At 50.1% G+C, this 13433-nt stretch overlaps 1 protein-coding gene across 1 annotated transcript; it reads right to left on the reverse strand.

Annotated features, from left to right (window-relative positions):
- Nucleotides 1–404: 404 nt before the first annotated feature.
- Nucleotides 405–11679, reverse strand: PLAC9 (placenta associated 9). Its single transcript, XM_061161927.1, has 4 exons — nucleotides 11566–11679; nucleotides 2153–2250; nucleotides 907–1036; nucleotides 405–536 (listed from the first exon to the last, which is right to left on the reverse strand). The coding sequence occupies exons 1-4, from the start codon at nucleotides 11627–11629 to the stop codon at nucleotides 526–528; spliced, it is 303 nt and encodes a 100-aa protein (XP_061017910.1). The 5' UTR covers nucleotides 11630–11679; the 3' UTR covers nucleotides 405–525.
- Between the last annotated feature and the right edge of the window lie 1754 nt (nucleotides 11680–13433).

Genomic DNA, 13433 nt, shown 5'->3' on the forward strand with positions numbered 1-13433 from the left:
ATTTTACTTTTTCGAAAAAAATTTTCTTTAGTCGAGAAAAATTTAACCTGCATACAAATCCCCTGGGCAGTCTCATTAAAATGTAGGTTATCGGCAGGGCCCCAAATTCAGCACTTTTGATAAGCTCCCAGATTATTCCTTTACTGTTCACCCATGGCCACATGCTGATTAACAAGGCTACTCAGAGGGCCCTTCCACTGTGCTGCCTTAAAATTCTGGGCTTCAGGGGCCTCACCTCTTGAACCCACCCCTGCCCTGTCCATCCCTGTAAATAAGAAGGGTGGAAGCGTGCAGATGGACTGGTGCTCCTACATCTGAGTCTGCAGGGGTGCGAGCCTGAGGGTGTGGGAGCAGATGGAGAGGGGGCTGTGGCTCCTGAGGTCACTGTCAGCAGACACAGAGAGGACCAAAGGAGTAGGTTTTATTTTGCACAAAGCTGAGGAAGCCAGGCCAGAATGCCTGTTCTGTTCTCAGAGGAAAGCTGTTGTGTCACTGCCAGCTGCTGGGCGGCTCCAGCTCTGGGGCTCAAAAGCGATCTGAAAGAGAGGGGGCAACCTGGGGGGTGAGCGAACGGGTACTGGCTGCTGCCTGCCCTCCCCTCCCAGTCCCCCAGGGACTCCTGTGCAGGGAACACAGGGTTCAAGGAGGAGGCAGCTGCTCCGCGTCAGGGTGGTGCTGAGAGTGGAACTCTTCCAGGTGCCCTTTCCTGATGCTGGGCTGCAGCAACCCCAGGGATGTGGGCAGACAACTCTTGAGGGGGAGTTGGGGGGGATTCCTCCCAATTCTGTCCCAAGGAGAAGCTGGAGACTCCCTGGCTTGTCCAGGTTACACAGTGGAGTGGAGCAGTCGTCCCCACCCTGCTGCCCAGTTCCAGAGGCTGTCATCTCTGCTAGCCAAGCTGCTCACCATCTCCGTCTCCGAGGAGGTCGGGGATCGGGCTGAAGGGCCCCGGGGGCAAGTTCCAGGCCAGCTCCTCCAGCTGACCCAGCAGGCCTTTGACTTCTGCCTCCAGGTGCTCCACCGTCTTCTCCACTGTCTAGAGCAAGGACAGAAGGCAGAGGACAGTAGGGGAGTGGAAGACAAGAGTGAGGTCAGTCTTGCTTCATCAGCCACATCCTCCAGAGCCCGTGGCAGTCCAGTAGGGTGCAGTGGGAAGAGAACTAGGTGCCAGGGGACCTGGGTCCTCCTGGTTCAGGCTCTGCCCGCATCTGCCTCTCAGCTCCCAGATGGCAAGATTTGAAGGGCTCACTCAAGGCCACTCCTGGTTCTGGCGCTCAGGGGTTTCGCTTAATCACTGGTTTGGGGGCAAGGATGGACTCTGGGATCCCTTTTCCTATTTCAAGATGACACCACTGGGAGTTCACATTCCTTTTGTTGCCCCGCCCCCTGGTGGCGACTCTGCCAAATGACCGTTTTGGCATTTTGAAATTTTCTTTATTCGGGGTTCTTAACTTTTTTTGTAAATGAATCCCTTTAGTAGTCTGGTAAAAACTATAGATCCCCATTAGAAGACTGCTTTCATTGAGAAAACATATAGGATTTCCAAGGACATAAACTGCATTAAAATATTAAAGTATTTAATTTTGATATAGAACTTCCTAGCTCAAGTAACAGCAGGCCTAGCAACCACTGAATTTTTGCCACACTGATTAGATAAATGATATGTTGAGATATTCACAGTGACTATAATGGGATGAAATTATCTGTGATTTCTATTGATGACAAAGTCAAGGTACAGTTGTTTTTTGTCTATAGTGGTTTATTGTCTATAGTGAATGAGAGTGCTAAACTTCAGCTAAAGGTTTGTGAAATAAAGTGCAGTTTTTTCCCCCCATACAAGTTTATGGACCTTGGGTTACAAGCAGTGGCTGTATAACAAAACACAGCGACTGAATTTCCACCTTCTCATCTGGTGAATGTGCAGAGATCTCTGGCTGGAGGCAAGCAAGTTCCCAGGGGAGGCAGGGTCTGTTGGGGGCTGGTCAGCCTAACAGTACAGGTAGGGCATGGAGATGTTTAACATGGTGGCTAGGGAGCAGGACTGGCCTAGATCGCCCCAATTTTCCAAAGCCAGATTGGCTTGAGCACTCCAAAGCCACCAGCCTGGCAGATGGTCCCGAAGCTGCATGTCCTCCCAGGTCACCCTCATTACCTCCTCTATGACGTCCAGCCGACTGTGGACAGCCATGTATCTGTCACACCCTGTGCTCTGAGCTGAGTCTCCTCGGGAGGGGATGAAGGGTTCATCAGCTGTGGGAAAACAAGTCTTGTCAATGTGGGGACCTCGGTTTCCCTGTAACATTAGAGTCTCCTACAAAGTACCTGGCTCAAAGGAGGTGAGTCCTGAAAACAGTCCAAAGAGAAGCAGAGAGGGCCAGGGTGTGAGTGTACGGCTGCCCTACTCACTCATCTCTAGGGCCATGGTCACCTACAGACCCAAGTGGGCATCCTCAAGGAGATGTGGCCTGAACTGGGTAAGATAAGGAAGGGAAGGGATGTTTTAGCCAGAAAGAATGCATGTGCAAAGATAGACATGAGGTAGCATGGCTCAGTGCAGAAACCCTTGGGAGTCTGGAGTGGCTGGAAAGTACCGGGTGGGTGGGGATGAGACTGGAGAGGTGGATGGTGGAAGCAAAGCCAGGGCCTAATAAATCAATCATGATGTTTCGGGGGTTCTTTTAACAGGAGAGTCACGTAGTCATATATGAATTTTTAAAATACAGAGAATGAATTGGAGAGATTCATCTTTAAAGGGAGGAAGTATCGCAGTAATCGGCATAAGAACTGATGAAAGGAGGCAGCTGTAGGAAAAGAGGAAGAATATGTGTGGAGATATTTTAGAAATAGCATTATGTGCCACATGGTGTGCTCAACAAATACGTAAACTCAGCCAACCTCTACAACCAATTACTATCCACAGTTTACACATAAGGAAATTGAGAGGGGTGAAATGATAGGTCCAACATCACACAGCTAATAAGTAGAAGCTCTGAGGTTCAACTTGTTCAACATCATTTTCCTCCCCACCGTTGACTCCTCCTTGATTCTTCCTGGCACCAGCAACCTTCACACCAGAAGTCTTACAGCCTGGTTTTGAGCTCAAGTTGCAGGGTTGGTGGCTCTGAGATGTTTTTAGGGCATCCAAGTTGGTTGGATCCTTGGAAAACCCAGACACTCAGGAAGGGGGACACTGCCCCAGAAACAAAGAAAAGCCACGCACTTTAAAGAGGATGAAACAGCATGGCCTAATGAGGCACTGCGGTCTAGCAAGATAAAGACCGAGACACAGACCAACAGAGAAGTTGATGCCGAATGCCATCCCAGCGCGTTTAGTGAAGAGGAGCCAGCGGACCAGAGTCTAGTCACAGTGGGATGAGAAGGAACACAAAGGCCAGGAGAAGGAAACAGAGATCCTGGAAAACATTACCACCAAGCTTGTCTGCGAAGGGAGATCAGATCACAATGTCTAAAGAAGTGTTTATTGTTATTTCCAGGTTTTTAAGCACTGAAGAAACTAAACCACGCTTTTAGCCTGAGGACAGGAAGAACCCAGGAGAACTGAAAGAATGCATTTCCTGAAGAGATGTGAGGCCACAGAATCCAGAAATGGTGATGGGGGTGGGGGTGGGGGGTCACACGTGGAAGGAACAGAGAGGACATGCTGCAGAAATGGGTAAAATGTTCTACTTAAAAGAGTCAAGAAGTTGAGCGAGTCCCACCTAATAACTGCTATTCACTCGGTGAAGAGGGGAATCATCTGCTGAAAACTCATGCAGGGTTAGCAGAGGAGAGTTCATTGTGAAGTTATTGGGAATTCTATGAGCAGGCTGATAGACACAGTCACTAAAATGGGAGCCACGGCAAAGAGTACTTTCACCATGGAAACTGACAAATGCTTTGTTTCCCAAGAGCCAGTGTATCAGCACCCCTGGGTAAGAAGCTTGAATAAAGAGAGGGGGTGAGGAGAATGACAGAAGCAGTTAGGAGGATGATACAGAGTGAGAGCGCCAAGGAAGCCCCACCCCGGCAGCTCAGCAGGTAGGTGTTAGCAGCAAAGACAGACGGGTGGACAAGCTGAAACCTGGGAGTCCGAGGGATGAATGTGGTGAAGGGCAGAAGAGAAAGGAGCTGATGATTCAACCAGCCAGGGCTTAGGTGGCTGAGTTCTGGAGTCTAGCTTGAATAAGGAAGGGGGAAAGGCCAGTAAGAAGACTAATAATTGGGAGAAAGGGAGGGTCTGAAGGCACTAGAGGTCCCGATGCAATGATGGGAGTAATGGAATTTACTGCAATTTTTAAGAGACTGCAATTTTTAGCTTTGAGAGGTGGAGCAGCTTCACAGTGACAATACCAAGGCTGTGGGCATCTGAATCTGAGTGGGAGTAAGAGTTATTGGACTTGATCTTTGTAAATGTAAAACTCTTGTAACTCTAAGACCTCAGTGTTGGCTGGGTTGCCCAAGGGGACAATATAAAGTTGCCTAGCAGGTTGGCAGGCCTTGGGATAAGGATGGAGCTGATAAGCCATTTTGCTGGTGATGAATGTGTAACTCTGAAGGCTGGGTGACTTGTCTAAGATCACACAGTTGGCAAATGACTGAGCTCCAAGGACTCTGGCCTCCTCCTGGCCCCACGTCAGCCAGCTGGTTTTCTGGAGCTCTCCAGAGTCCCCATGCCCTAAGAGTCTCTAGTCCCAACTCTATCTGGACCCCAGCTCTTCCACACAGGGGTGAGAGCCAAGCACAGGGATAAAACTTCCTTCCACTGTGAGCATCTATTGTAGAGAATTTCGGTTTTTACTTTATGCTTTTTATTACATCTATCCGCTGAACTTAGAAATGCCTCTTCAAAAAACACTGGTCATCTTGTTGACTTTGAGGAGGGAGGATATATTATAGTGTCACTTTGGTTATCTCTTTAAAAGGAGCCTTTTAGAGAGCTATCCTGAAATATTTATAGATACAATGCTATTATGTCTTGGCCTTACTTCAAAATAATCCAGGCCTGGGAGTGGGAGGAGACATGGGTGGGAGTATTGAATATTGGTCAAGACTGACCAAGACTGGTAATTGTTGAAATTGAGTAATGGGGACATGGGGTAGGGGTTGGAGGGTTCACTCTGCTAGTCTACTTTTGTATGCCTGGTTTGAAATTTTCCACAATGTAAGGCAGTTATCCAATGAGGTTGTCAGCAAAAAGCATAAGTCATCATGCGCTTTGTGCATTGATGCAAAATGTTCTGGATGGGTGTTGGGGGGTGTTCTGAGAGACCCCACCTGGAGGGCTGTGCTCCATTCTGGGTCATTCACTGAGAGAAGGGTTTGGACAGGCAGAGGCAGGTCTAATGGGGTCACTGTGAAGGGACTCCAGATGTTGACTCATATGTCTCAGTTGAGAAAACTGGGGTGCTCAGCTAGAGGGAAAGGACTTGGAGGGGGCAGGCAGAGCTGTTCTCAGCCACACAGAGGGCTGTCCTGGTCTAGGTCTGTGCCCACACACACCTTCTGCAGGCCTCGCCCAAAGGGGCCTTTGGCCAAGCCCTTCCCCTGCGCCCCACCTGCCCTCTCCCAGACCCTAAACGACTCCTCTCCCCCTCCCCCACGCACGTAGGCCAAGAGGAAGCAGGGTGACCCTGCCGGGCAAGCGGGGCTCTACCAGCCCTCTAAGTCAGGAACGACATGAATCTGCTCCCCTCGCTCAGCCTAAAACATCCTGTTCTCTGCGTGTCTGCGATGAGGTCTGACTTGGCTCCCAGACCCCTCCAGGGAAGAGGCTGGGCTGAGGCTGCTCTCCACATCACACGGCAGTAATCCGTGGCATCTGGACACAACTGCGCCCAGGGCTGCGGCACAACTGTCTGTGAGCTCATCCAGGCCTCCCGGGGAGCTCTGCTGAGAGGGCGGGTTGGGGGGGTGGCGGGAAGAGCCCGGCCACCCTGCCCCGCCACGCCCTTCCCCACGGGGCTTCTCAAGGCGTTGACCTCGAAGCCTGAAGGCAGAAACACGCTGGAGCCTCGGCCGCGCACTGGTGCGGCCGCAGGAACTTTCTGCTCCCTGAGCCTCTGCTGCCTCCCCAGGACACGGGTTGTGGGGCGGCGGGGAGGGCGAGGCGCTCCCGAACAGATGCAGTGCACCCAAGCTTCATCTCTCTCTCTCACACCTCAAATGAGCTACCAGCACAGAACCGGGATGAGTCTAAGGACAAGTTGCTTCTCCGCCCAGAAACTCCAGCAAAGCAAGAGTTAGGCAAGGATTCCCTTCTCCGCGCAGTCTTAATGAGCTCTCGATAATGCCTGCCGGCTTCAGGGGCTCCAGGGAAGCTCAAACCAGAGGAAGAAGAGTGGGGGAGGTGGCAGGATTATCCCGCCTGACCACGGACAGCCAAGGCTGCGGTTCCCAGTGTTCCCTGCCTTCCTCTGCTCCCTCCCTCCCCTGCCTGGCCAGTTGGGAAATGGACCTTCTTGGATGCAAGGTTGTTTTCCCTGGCCTGGCGCCCACTCAGGGCCGATGTGCACCCTGGACTGCGGCCTTGGGTGGAACATCGTGAGAGCAGGCTGCCGGTGGGGGCTGGGGGTGGAGTGGGACCAGAGGCCCAGCGTAGGCAAGGGGTAGACGCCACTGGGCCCCCGGCCTCTGAGGCGGGAGTACGGCCCACTCCCACTGACAGACATAGGAGAACTTTTTTTTCCTCTGGACCTGAACACTCACTAAGAAAGTGCACAACTCAAACGATTTCTGATCCTGAAAAGTGCAGCTCTGACCAGCTACACTTGTAGATTGGGGCTTAATTCTATGTGACCACATTCAATATAATAGTCTAATAAATTTGACCACATTCAATATTTGTATTAACATTTCTGCTTCATTCCAAACCAGTGTTTTGTTTTGTTTTGTTTTTTAAGCAGAAGAATGCTATTTTCAAACAATTATATGAAGAACTCTAATCTGTGGACCTGCTCTGGCTGAAACAGGAGAAGGCCACTTAAGCCCCCTCAGAGGGAGCTCAGATGCTGGGAAACTTTTATTTTGGGAGCGATGTGTTGTCTCCCTTGTTCTCTGGTCATTTTCCAGACTTGGATTTGAGCCTGCTGGTGACTCCAAGAGCTTACCAATGCAGTCAGTGGGTGGTTAAGTGAGGATACAAGCTGAGCTGCTGTAACAAAGAGCCCTCCCCCGCCCCCCAGTCACACACGTGTTTCTTTCTCACTTACCAGTTCAGAGGTGGACTGGCTGATGCTTAGGGCTGGCAGGCAGCTCTGCTCCCCGCAAGGCCGTACAGGAAACTAGATTCCTTCTACCTCAGAATCCTACGTTTTTTAATCCACTGGGTTATAAACTACTAGAACATTCCTAAACCTGCACCATGCCAAGGACTAGGAAGCCATCCAGGATTAACTTCTCCCCACATGCTGTGAACAGAGCACAAGGCTGGGAGTCAGAGGTGTGGTCCCACCTTCACTGCTGACTGACTGTGCTCTCTGCCTCTCTCTCAGCTTCTTCTGCAATGGATCCTCCCTGCTCTGTCTACTTGGCCTTCTTGGCGGGACTGCTGTGCTGATCCAAGGGGATTCTGCATTGGAAGGTACCTGAGAACTGCCAGATGATGTGCAAATGCCAGGTAAGGCATTCATCAGGTGGGCTGGAGCCTGAGCAGGGCAGTGTAAGCCCTCATGGTCTTTTCCTTCCACATGGAGCCAGTGTTCTTCACTAGGTAACTCTGGCTAGGTCTCCTCAAGGTGGGAAGGCATCTGCTCTGGGACTACAGCGTACAGGGGTCCAAGGGGTGCTTGGGAGGGGCTCTGCCAACAAGCACACTGAGGGTTCAGGGCTGACCGGACTCTCTGGGCTCCATTATAAGCCAGTCCCACTGGCTGGATCCTTGGTTTCTCCACCTTTAGAATGGGCACAGCCATACTCTATATTTGAATCCACTATCAATTTATGATCACTTATTATGTGCCTAGCTTTTTGTTCAGTGCTCATCTGCATTATCTCATTTCATTCTATCTGTAAGCTCAGTACTCTGCATCACGTTTTTATAGATTAGAAAACCAAAGATCAAAGAGGTTGAGACACGCCCAAGACTACAGGACACGGCTTGTAGATGGTGGGGACAGGATTTGAATCCTACCTGCCTGACACCATGCTGTGTTTTGGGAGTTCTATGATGAGTTAAGGGCCTCCCATCGTGGGATCTCGGCTGCCTCCTCTGTAAAATGAGAGGCTGGACAAGCATGGGGCAAAAAGTACCTGTATAGATGACACCTGTGCACTTGTTCTGAGGCCAACAAGAGCCCAACTGTGTACACTGGATCAAACTGTCTTGGAGAGGTTTGCTCCCCCATCAGCCATTTTTGTAAGAAGAAATGCAGTGATCCTTACCATGCGCGCTGCGTGCTAAATCGCTTCAGTTGTGTCCGACTTTCTGCAATCCCAGCGCCTGCCAGGCTTCTCTGTCCATGGGATTCTCCAGGCAAGCATGCTGGAGTGGGTTGCCATGCCCTCCTCCAGGGGATCTTTCTGATCCAGGGACTGAACCCCAGTCTCTTGAGTTTCCTGCATTGGCAGGCAGGTTCTTTACCACTAGTGCCACCTGGGAAGATTGGACCATAGCCTGAGCATATTCTCCTTTCACCCAAAGTAAACAAGCAGAATCCCAATGGAAGACAGTCCACAGGGACCTGGAGTGGTGGTGGATCCCTGTAGGCCCTGAGGCATGGATGAGAATGGCTAATGGGACTAGGCTCTAGGACTTGAGATCCCTCTGATAGCAAAATAGAAAAGGAACTCAGCTGAAGCCTTAACTTAAAAAAGAATTCTCTACAAATAACACAGAACAGTCTGTTTCACTCAACACATAAAGGACTTTTATAGAGCAATGTGAAAAATCCCAATCCCACAACTGAAAAGGCCAAAACAATTCACAAGAATTAGAAATGACCAATATTCATTTGAAGAAAAATCCAACCTTGGCAGTAATCAAAGAAATGAAAATTAAAGCAATAAACCATTTTAAAGTATTCTTGCAAAAAAAAGTCTAATTGGAATTAATTAGATGATGCTTCTATATCTAATTCCCAGTTTATAGACAATACAGGGAAAAGAACATTTAAATGACATATAGAGGATGCAATCAGCTAAAATTTAAATGTGAAAAACTATAGGACTAGCAATGCAGTTTCTTCACCAAATAAATTTTAAGAAAAAAGAAAAGAACCTTATAAAGAAACCTAAAACTTACTAAAAGAAACTTAATGGACATATCAACCAAAAACCAAATGTATCCACCTCATTTGAATCAAACAAACCAAATATAAAAACATGACACAATTAGGGACATGAACACTGACTAGACATTTGATGATATTAAGGAATTATCCATTTTTCGGTAGTGATAATGGTATTTCAGTTATTAAAAGATTACTGATGCTTTAGTAACACATAAGGTGATACTTATAGATGAAAATATATAGTGCCTGGAGTTTCCTTTAATCTGAGGGAGGGGAGAGAAGGTGGGTTAGATGAATTAAGATTTGTCAAGAATCTATGGAAGTTCCTTACACTATTCTGTGTATATATCCAAAAGATTTGATAATCAACAGTTTAAAAAAAACAATGGTATAATTGTCTGAAGTCTGAAAGGTTATATACAAAAGTGTTTGAACACAATGTGAAATTACATTAATACATTTATATTTTCTTCTTTTTTTCTTAATCTGAAGCAATGAGCATGATCAGGAAGAAAATAATGTTTAAAATGGCTTTGAGGCTGATTCATGTCAATGTATGACAAAACCCACTACAATATTGTAAAGTAATTAGCCTCCAACTAATAAAAATAAATGAAAAAAAATAAAAAAAATTAAAAAAAAAATAAAATGGCTTTGAGACAAAATGTATATACCAGTCATAGCTAAAGGGCCACAGAAGGTCAGCCGCTGTGGGCAGTGGCCAGCTCCTCCCTCTGGGGGAACACAGACTCGGCTTTGTCCCCTCAGCTCCTGGAGGTGGGGACTCTGGGAAGAGGGGACGGGGTGGGCCGGGAAAGTAGGGGGTGGGGATGATCGCACTGTGGGCCAGGCTCAGTGCTGGGTGGTCTCAGCCACTCCTCACTCAGCCTGTGAGGAAGGGCTTGTTGGTCCTCCTTTGTCAACCTCAGTGGAGAAACTGGCTCAGAGAGGTCAGTGGAGCTGTCTGAGGGGGCGAGGGAAGGAGCCAATGTGTGTGACAGGTGTTCTGCGCCGGGCACTTCCCTTTCCTCCAGCTCTCTGGGTGGCTACCATTCTCCCCAACTTACAGAAGAGAAAACAGCTTCAGAGACGTGACACAACTCACCCAAGGTCACTCAGCCGGGGGCTGGCCAGGAGCAGGACTGGCCTCAGCCTTTTCACTGGGGCTCCTAGTTCCCTGTCAGGGGAGCTTCCATCCTGACAAGGGGCACTTCCGCCCGCTCCAGGGGGATGGGGGAGCAGCTTGACATGGGGTAAGGGTGTGGCCCAGGGGGGCAGGAGACCTGCATGCCTGGACAGACTGAGCCTTCCCCTCACGTGCACAACTATGAGCATCAGCCGTCTCTGGTAGAGGCTGGCAAGAGAGCTTGGGTAAATGTCAACTGTAAAGAGCTATATAAAGTGCAGAGTCTTGCGGAGGTGGAAGGAACATCTATGCATACAGTACAGTTAGTCCTTCTGCAGCCTTCCTGTCCGAGCCTCACCTGGGAGGGGACAGCTCTAAGGCTGCTGTCAGGGGAGGTGGAGGGGATAAGGCACTGCAAGGAACCCAGCCTGGAGCACCCAGAGGGCTTCTCCTTCCTGCAGCCTCCTCCCCACGCACCCAAGGCTGCTCAGGCCCTCTGCGAAGCTCTCCAAAAGGCTGACAACTGGCCTCTTCTCCTCTACTGCAGGACCTCCTCAGACTGTAAGGCAGGTAAAGCCAAGACCTCCAGGGGCCGCCTGCCTGGCCCCTACCAGCTGGGCCGGACCAGACGTGGGTCGTCTGCCTGTTGGGGCTCAGCATCCCAGGAAATTCCCCAGGAAAGGAGGCCTGGGTGCTTCGCAGGCCCCCGCCACCCTGCAGACCTGACCATTCACCTCCTGATCCTGGCCCCCTCCTCTCTTTCCTCCCCACCTGGGGCATTGGGTTTCTCCATCTCCTCTCCGTTTTTTGTCTCTCAAATTTTCCTCTTTTCCTCAATATCCTCTCTCCCTCTCTCCCCTTTCTCTTGCCATTTTAGTTCCTGTTTCTTTCCCACTAAATACCTTTTTCTCTGTCCTCATTCATAGTTCACACCCATCTGTTTACCTCCGAAATCTTTCTGTCCCAGCCTCTCCCTTTCTCTCTTTATTCTTTCCTTTTTCTATGTCCCTGTGCCTTTATCTCTCTGCCTTTTTCTGTTTCGTCTTTCCTTTTTCTCTCCCTATGTGTCTCTCCCCCCGCCCTGCATCTCCCTCTTTCTCCATCTCTGTCTCTCTCCATCTGGCTCCGTTCCCACCTCCCTCCCTCTCTTCTGCTCGTACCTCGCGGTCCGCGGTCTCCCTAGCCCTCGCCCCGCTCCCCGGCCCCACTCACCGGCGAAGACGCCCGGGGCGCGGAGCAGGGCGAGCCCGGCCAGCGCGCAGAGCAGGGGCCGCATGCTGCCGGCCGGCGGAGCGCAGCGCCACTTCTGCCCGCGGCCGCCCTCCCCGCCCTCCCCGGGATCGCGCCGGCCCGCCTGGGAGGAAATGCTCGCAGTTCCAGCCAAGATTCCTGGGCGGCTCCGGGCTTTCTGGCTCCAGCGAGCCCGCCCCCTCCAGAGACCCCGCGAGCGAGCGGAGGGGCGATGTGCCAGGCTGGGCGCCTCCCCAGGAAGGGGCCGCGCTTTGAGCCCCCCGCGCCTCCCCCTGGGCCCAAGCACAGAACAGAGGATGATGGAATCGGGGGCCCAGTGATCCGTTATGAGCCCATTTCACAGACCGGCAGGCTGCAGTTTCCAGAAGTGCCACCCACGCCCCTGGCACAGGATCTGAATCCCTAACTTCACGGAGTAATCAGCTCTGATGACATCAGACAGTGTCGCTCTGAGAGGGAGGCTCAGAAATGGTCTGCGTTCCACTGAAATTTTGTCCTTCTAAAGGAGTAACAGTATTGTTAAAAGATAACTTTCCAAAGGACTATACTGGATTTGTTATTGACCCGGGTTCTTAAATAGAAATTGATGGGGACTTCCCTGGTGGTCTGGTGGGTAAGAATCCACCTTGCAATGAAGGGAACCTGAGTTTGATCCCCGTTCAGGGAACTAAGATCCCACACGCTGGGGAGCAACTAAGCCTAGATGCCACAGCTGCTGAGCCGGAGCGCCACAAGTAGAGAGTCCCTTTGCCGCAATGGAAGATCCCACATGATGGCAACCAAATAAGTTTAAAAAAGAAATTGATACAAAGCCAGATCAGGCAAGGCTTTATTGGATCTCTTACCTAAGCACGCCAGATTACAGGTATGGGTGCCCTTGCTTGCTCCCTGGGGGAGGGGGTGAGCTGGTTCCTGAATGGCTCCAGGGTTGGGGTGGATCCTGCCTGGGCTGGAGGGGTATGTTTAGGTGGTCTGCCCACCCTCTTGGTGGTGCTGGCCGCACTGATGATGCATAGGACCCTGCTTTTGTTTCTGACTCCTCAGAAGTGGCAGTTGGGTTTTTGGTCTTTTTGTATCTTGTTGTTCCCAGTTTGTACAACCGCACAGTTATTTTTAGTCCCCTATAGTTTCTTTGTATTTTCTTGCTGGAGAAAACAGTTTGTCCAGGAGCAAGGACCGCAGCAAAGGGAACCAAGTCCGAGCCTGTCTCAGTTTTAGGTGTACTAACACAGAATGATCTCTAAAATTTGATGAGATGAACATGAAAATAAAAGCATGAAAGTAAAAATCCCCAAATATAGGCTTCCCTGATGGCTTAGCTGGTAAAGAATCAGTGTGCAATGTGGGAGACCTGGATTCGATCCCTGGGTTGGGAAGATCTCCTGGAGAAGGGAACATCTACCCACTGCAGTATTCTGGCCTGGAGAATCCCATGGACTATACAGTCCATGGGATTGCAAAGAGTTGTACAGGACTGAGAGACTTTCACTTTCCATATATTATTCAATTCCATGTATACACATTTGTGTCTGAATTTATATTAGGAACCACATAGACAAGGAACTGGACGAGTCTACCAAGCTGAGGGAACTGGACTGGAATCTAGCCAAGCTGGCCTCTTCCTGGATATGCCAGAGATTTTTACTAAGCCCAAAGGAGGGGTGAGCCACTGAGAGCAGGGCTCCAAGGCACACACAATTACAGTGCAGTCTATATGGGAATGGTGCTGCAGGTGGCGCTATTTACATAAAATACTTCTGCACTGGGGAGACCTGAAGTTGTAGTACTGGCAGCCCTGTACATTCTTGCACATTGGATATTTATCTTTT

This window comes from Dama dama, chromosome 15, assembly GCF_033118175.1.
Source record: "Dama dama isolate Ldn47 chromosome 15, ASM3311817v1, whole genome shotgun sequence".
Classification (NCBI taxonomy): Eukaryota; Metazoa; Chordata; class Mammalia; order Artiodactyla; family Cervidae; genus Dama; species Dama dama.

Coding starts and splice junctions, on each gene's coding strand:
- PLAC9 (XM_061161927.1), bottom strand. CDS start 11,629: ATGCGGCCCCTGCTCTGCGCGCTGGCCGGGCTCGCCCTGCTCCGCGCC. Junction 2,251..11,565: donor CGCCCCGGGCGTCTTCGCCG/GTGAGTGGGGCC, acceptor GTTTTCCCACAG/CTGATGAACCCTTCATCCCC. Junction 1,037..2,152: donor GGCTGGACGTCATAGAGGAG/GTAATGAGGGTG, acceptor TCCTTGCTCTAG/ACAGTGGAGAAGACGGTGGA.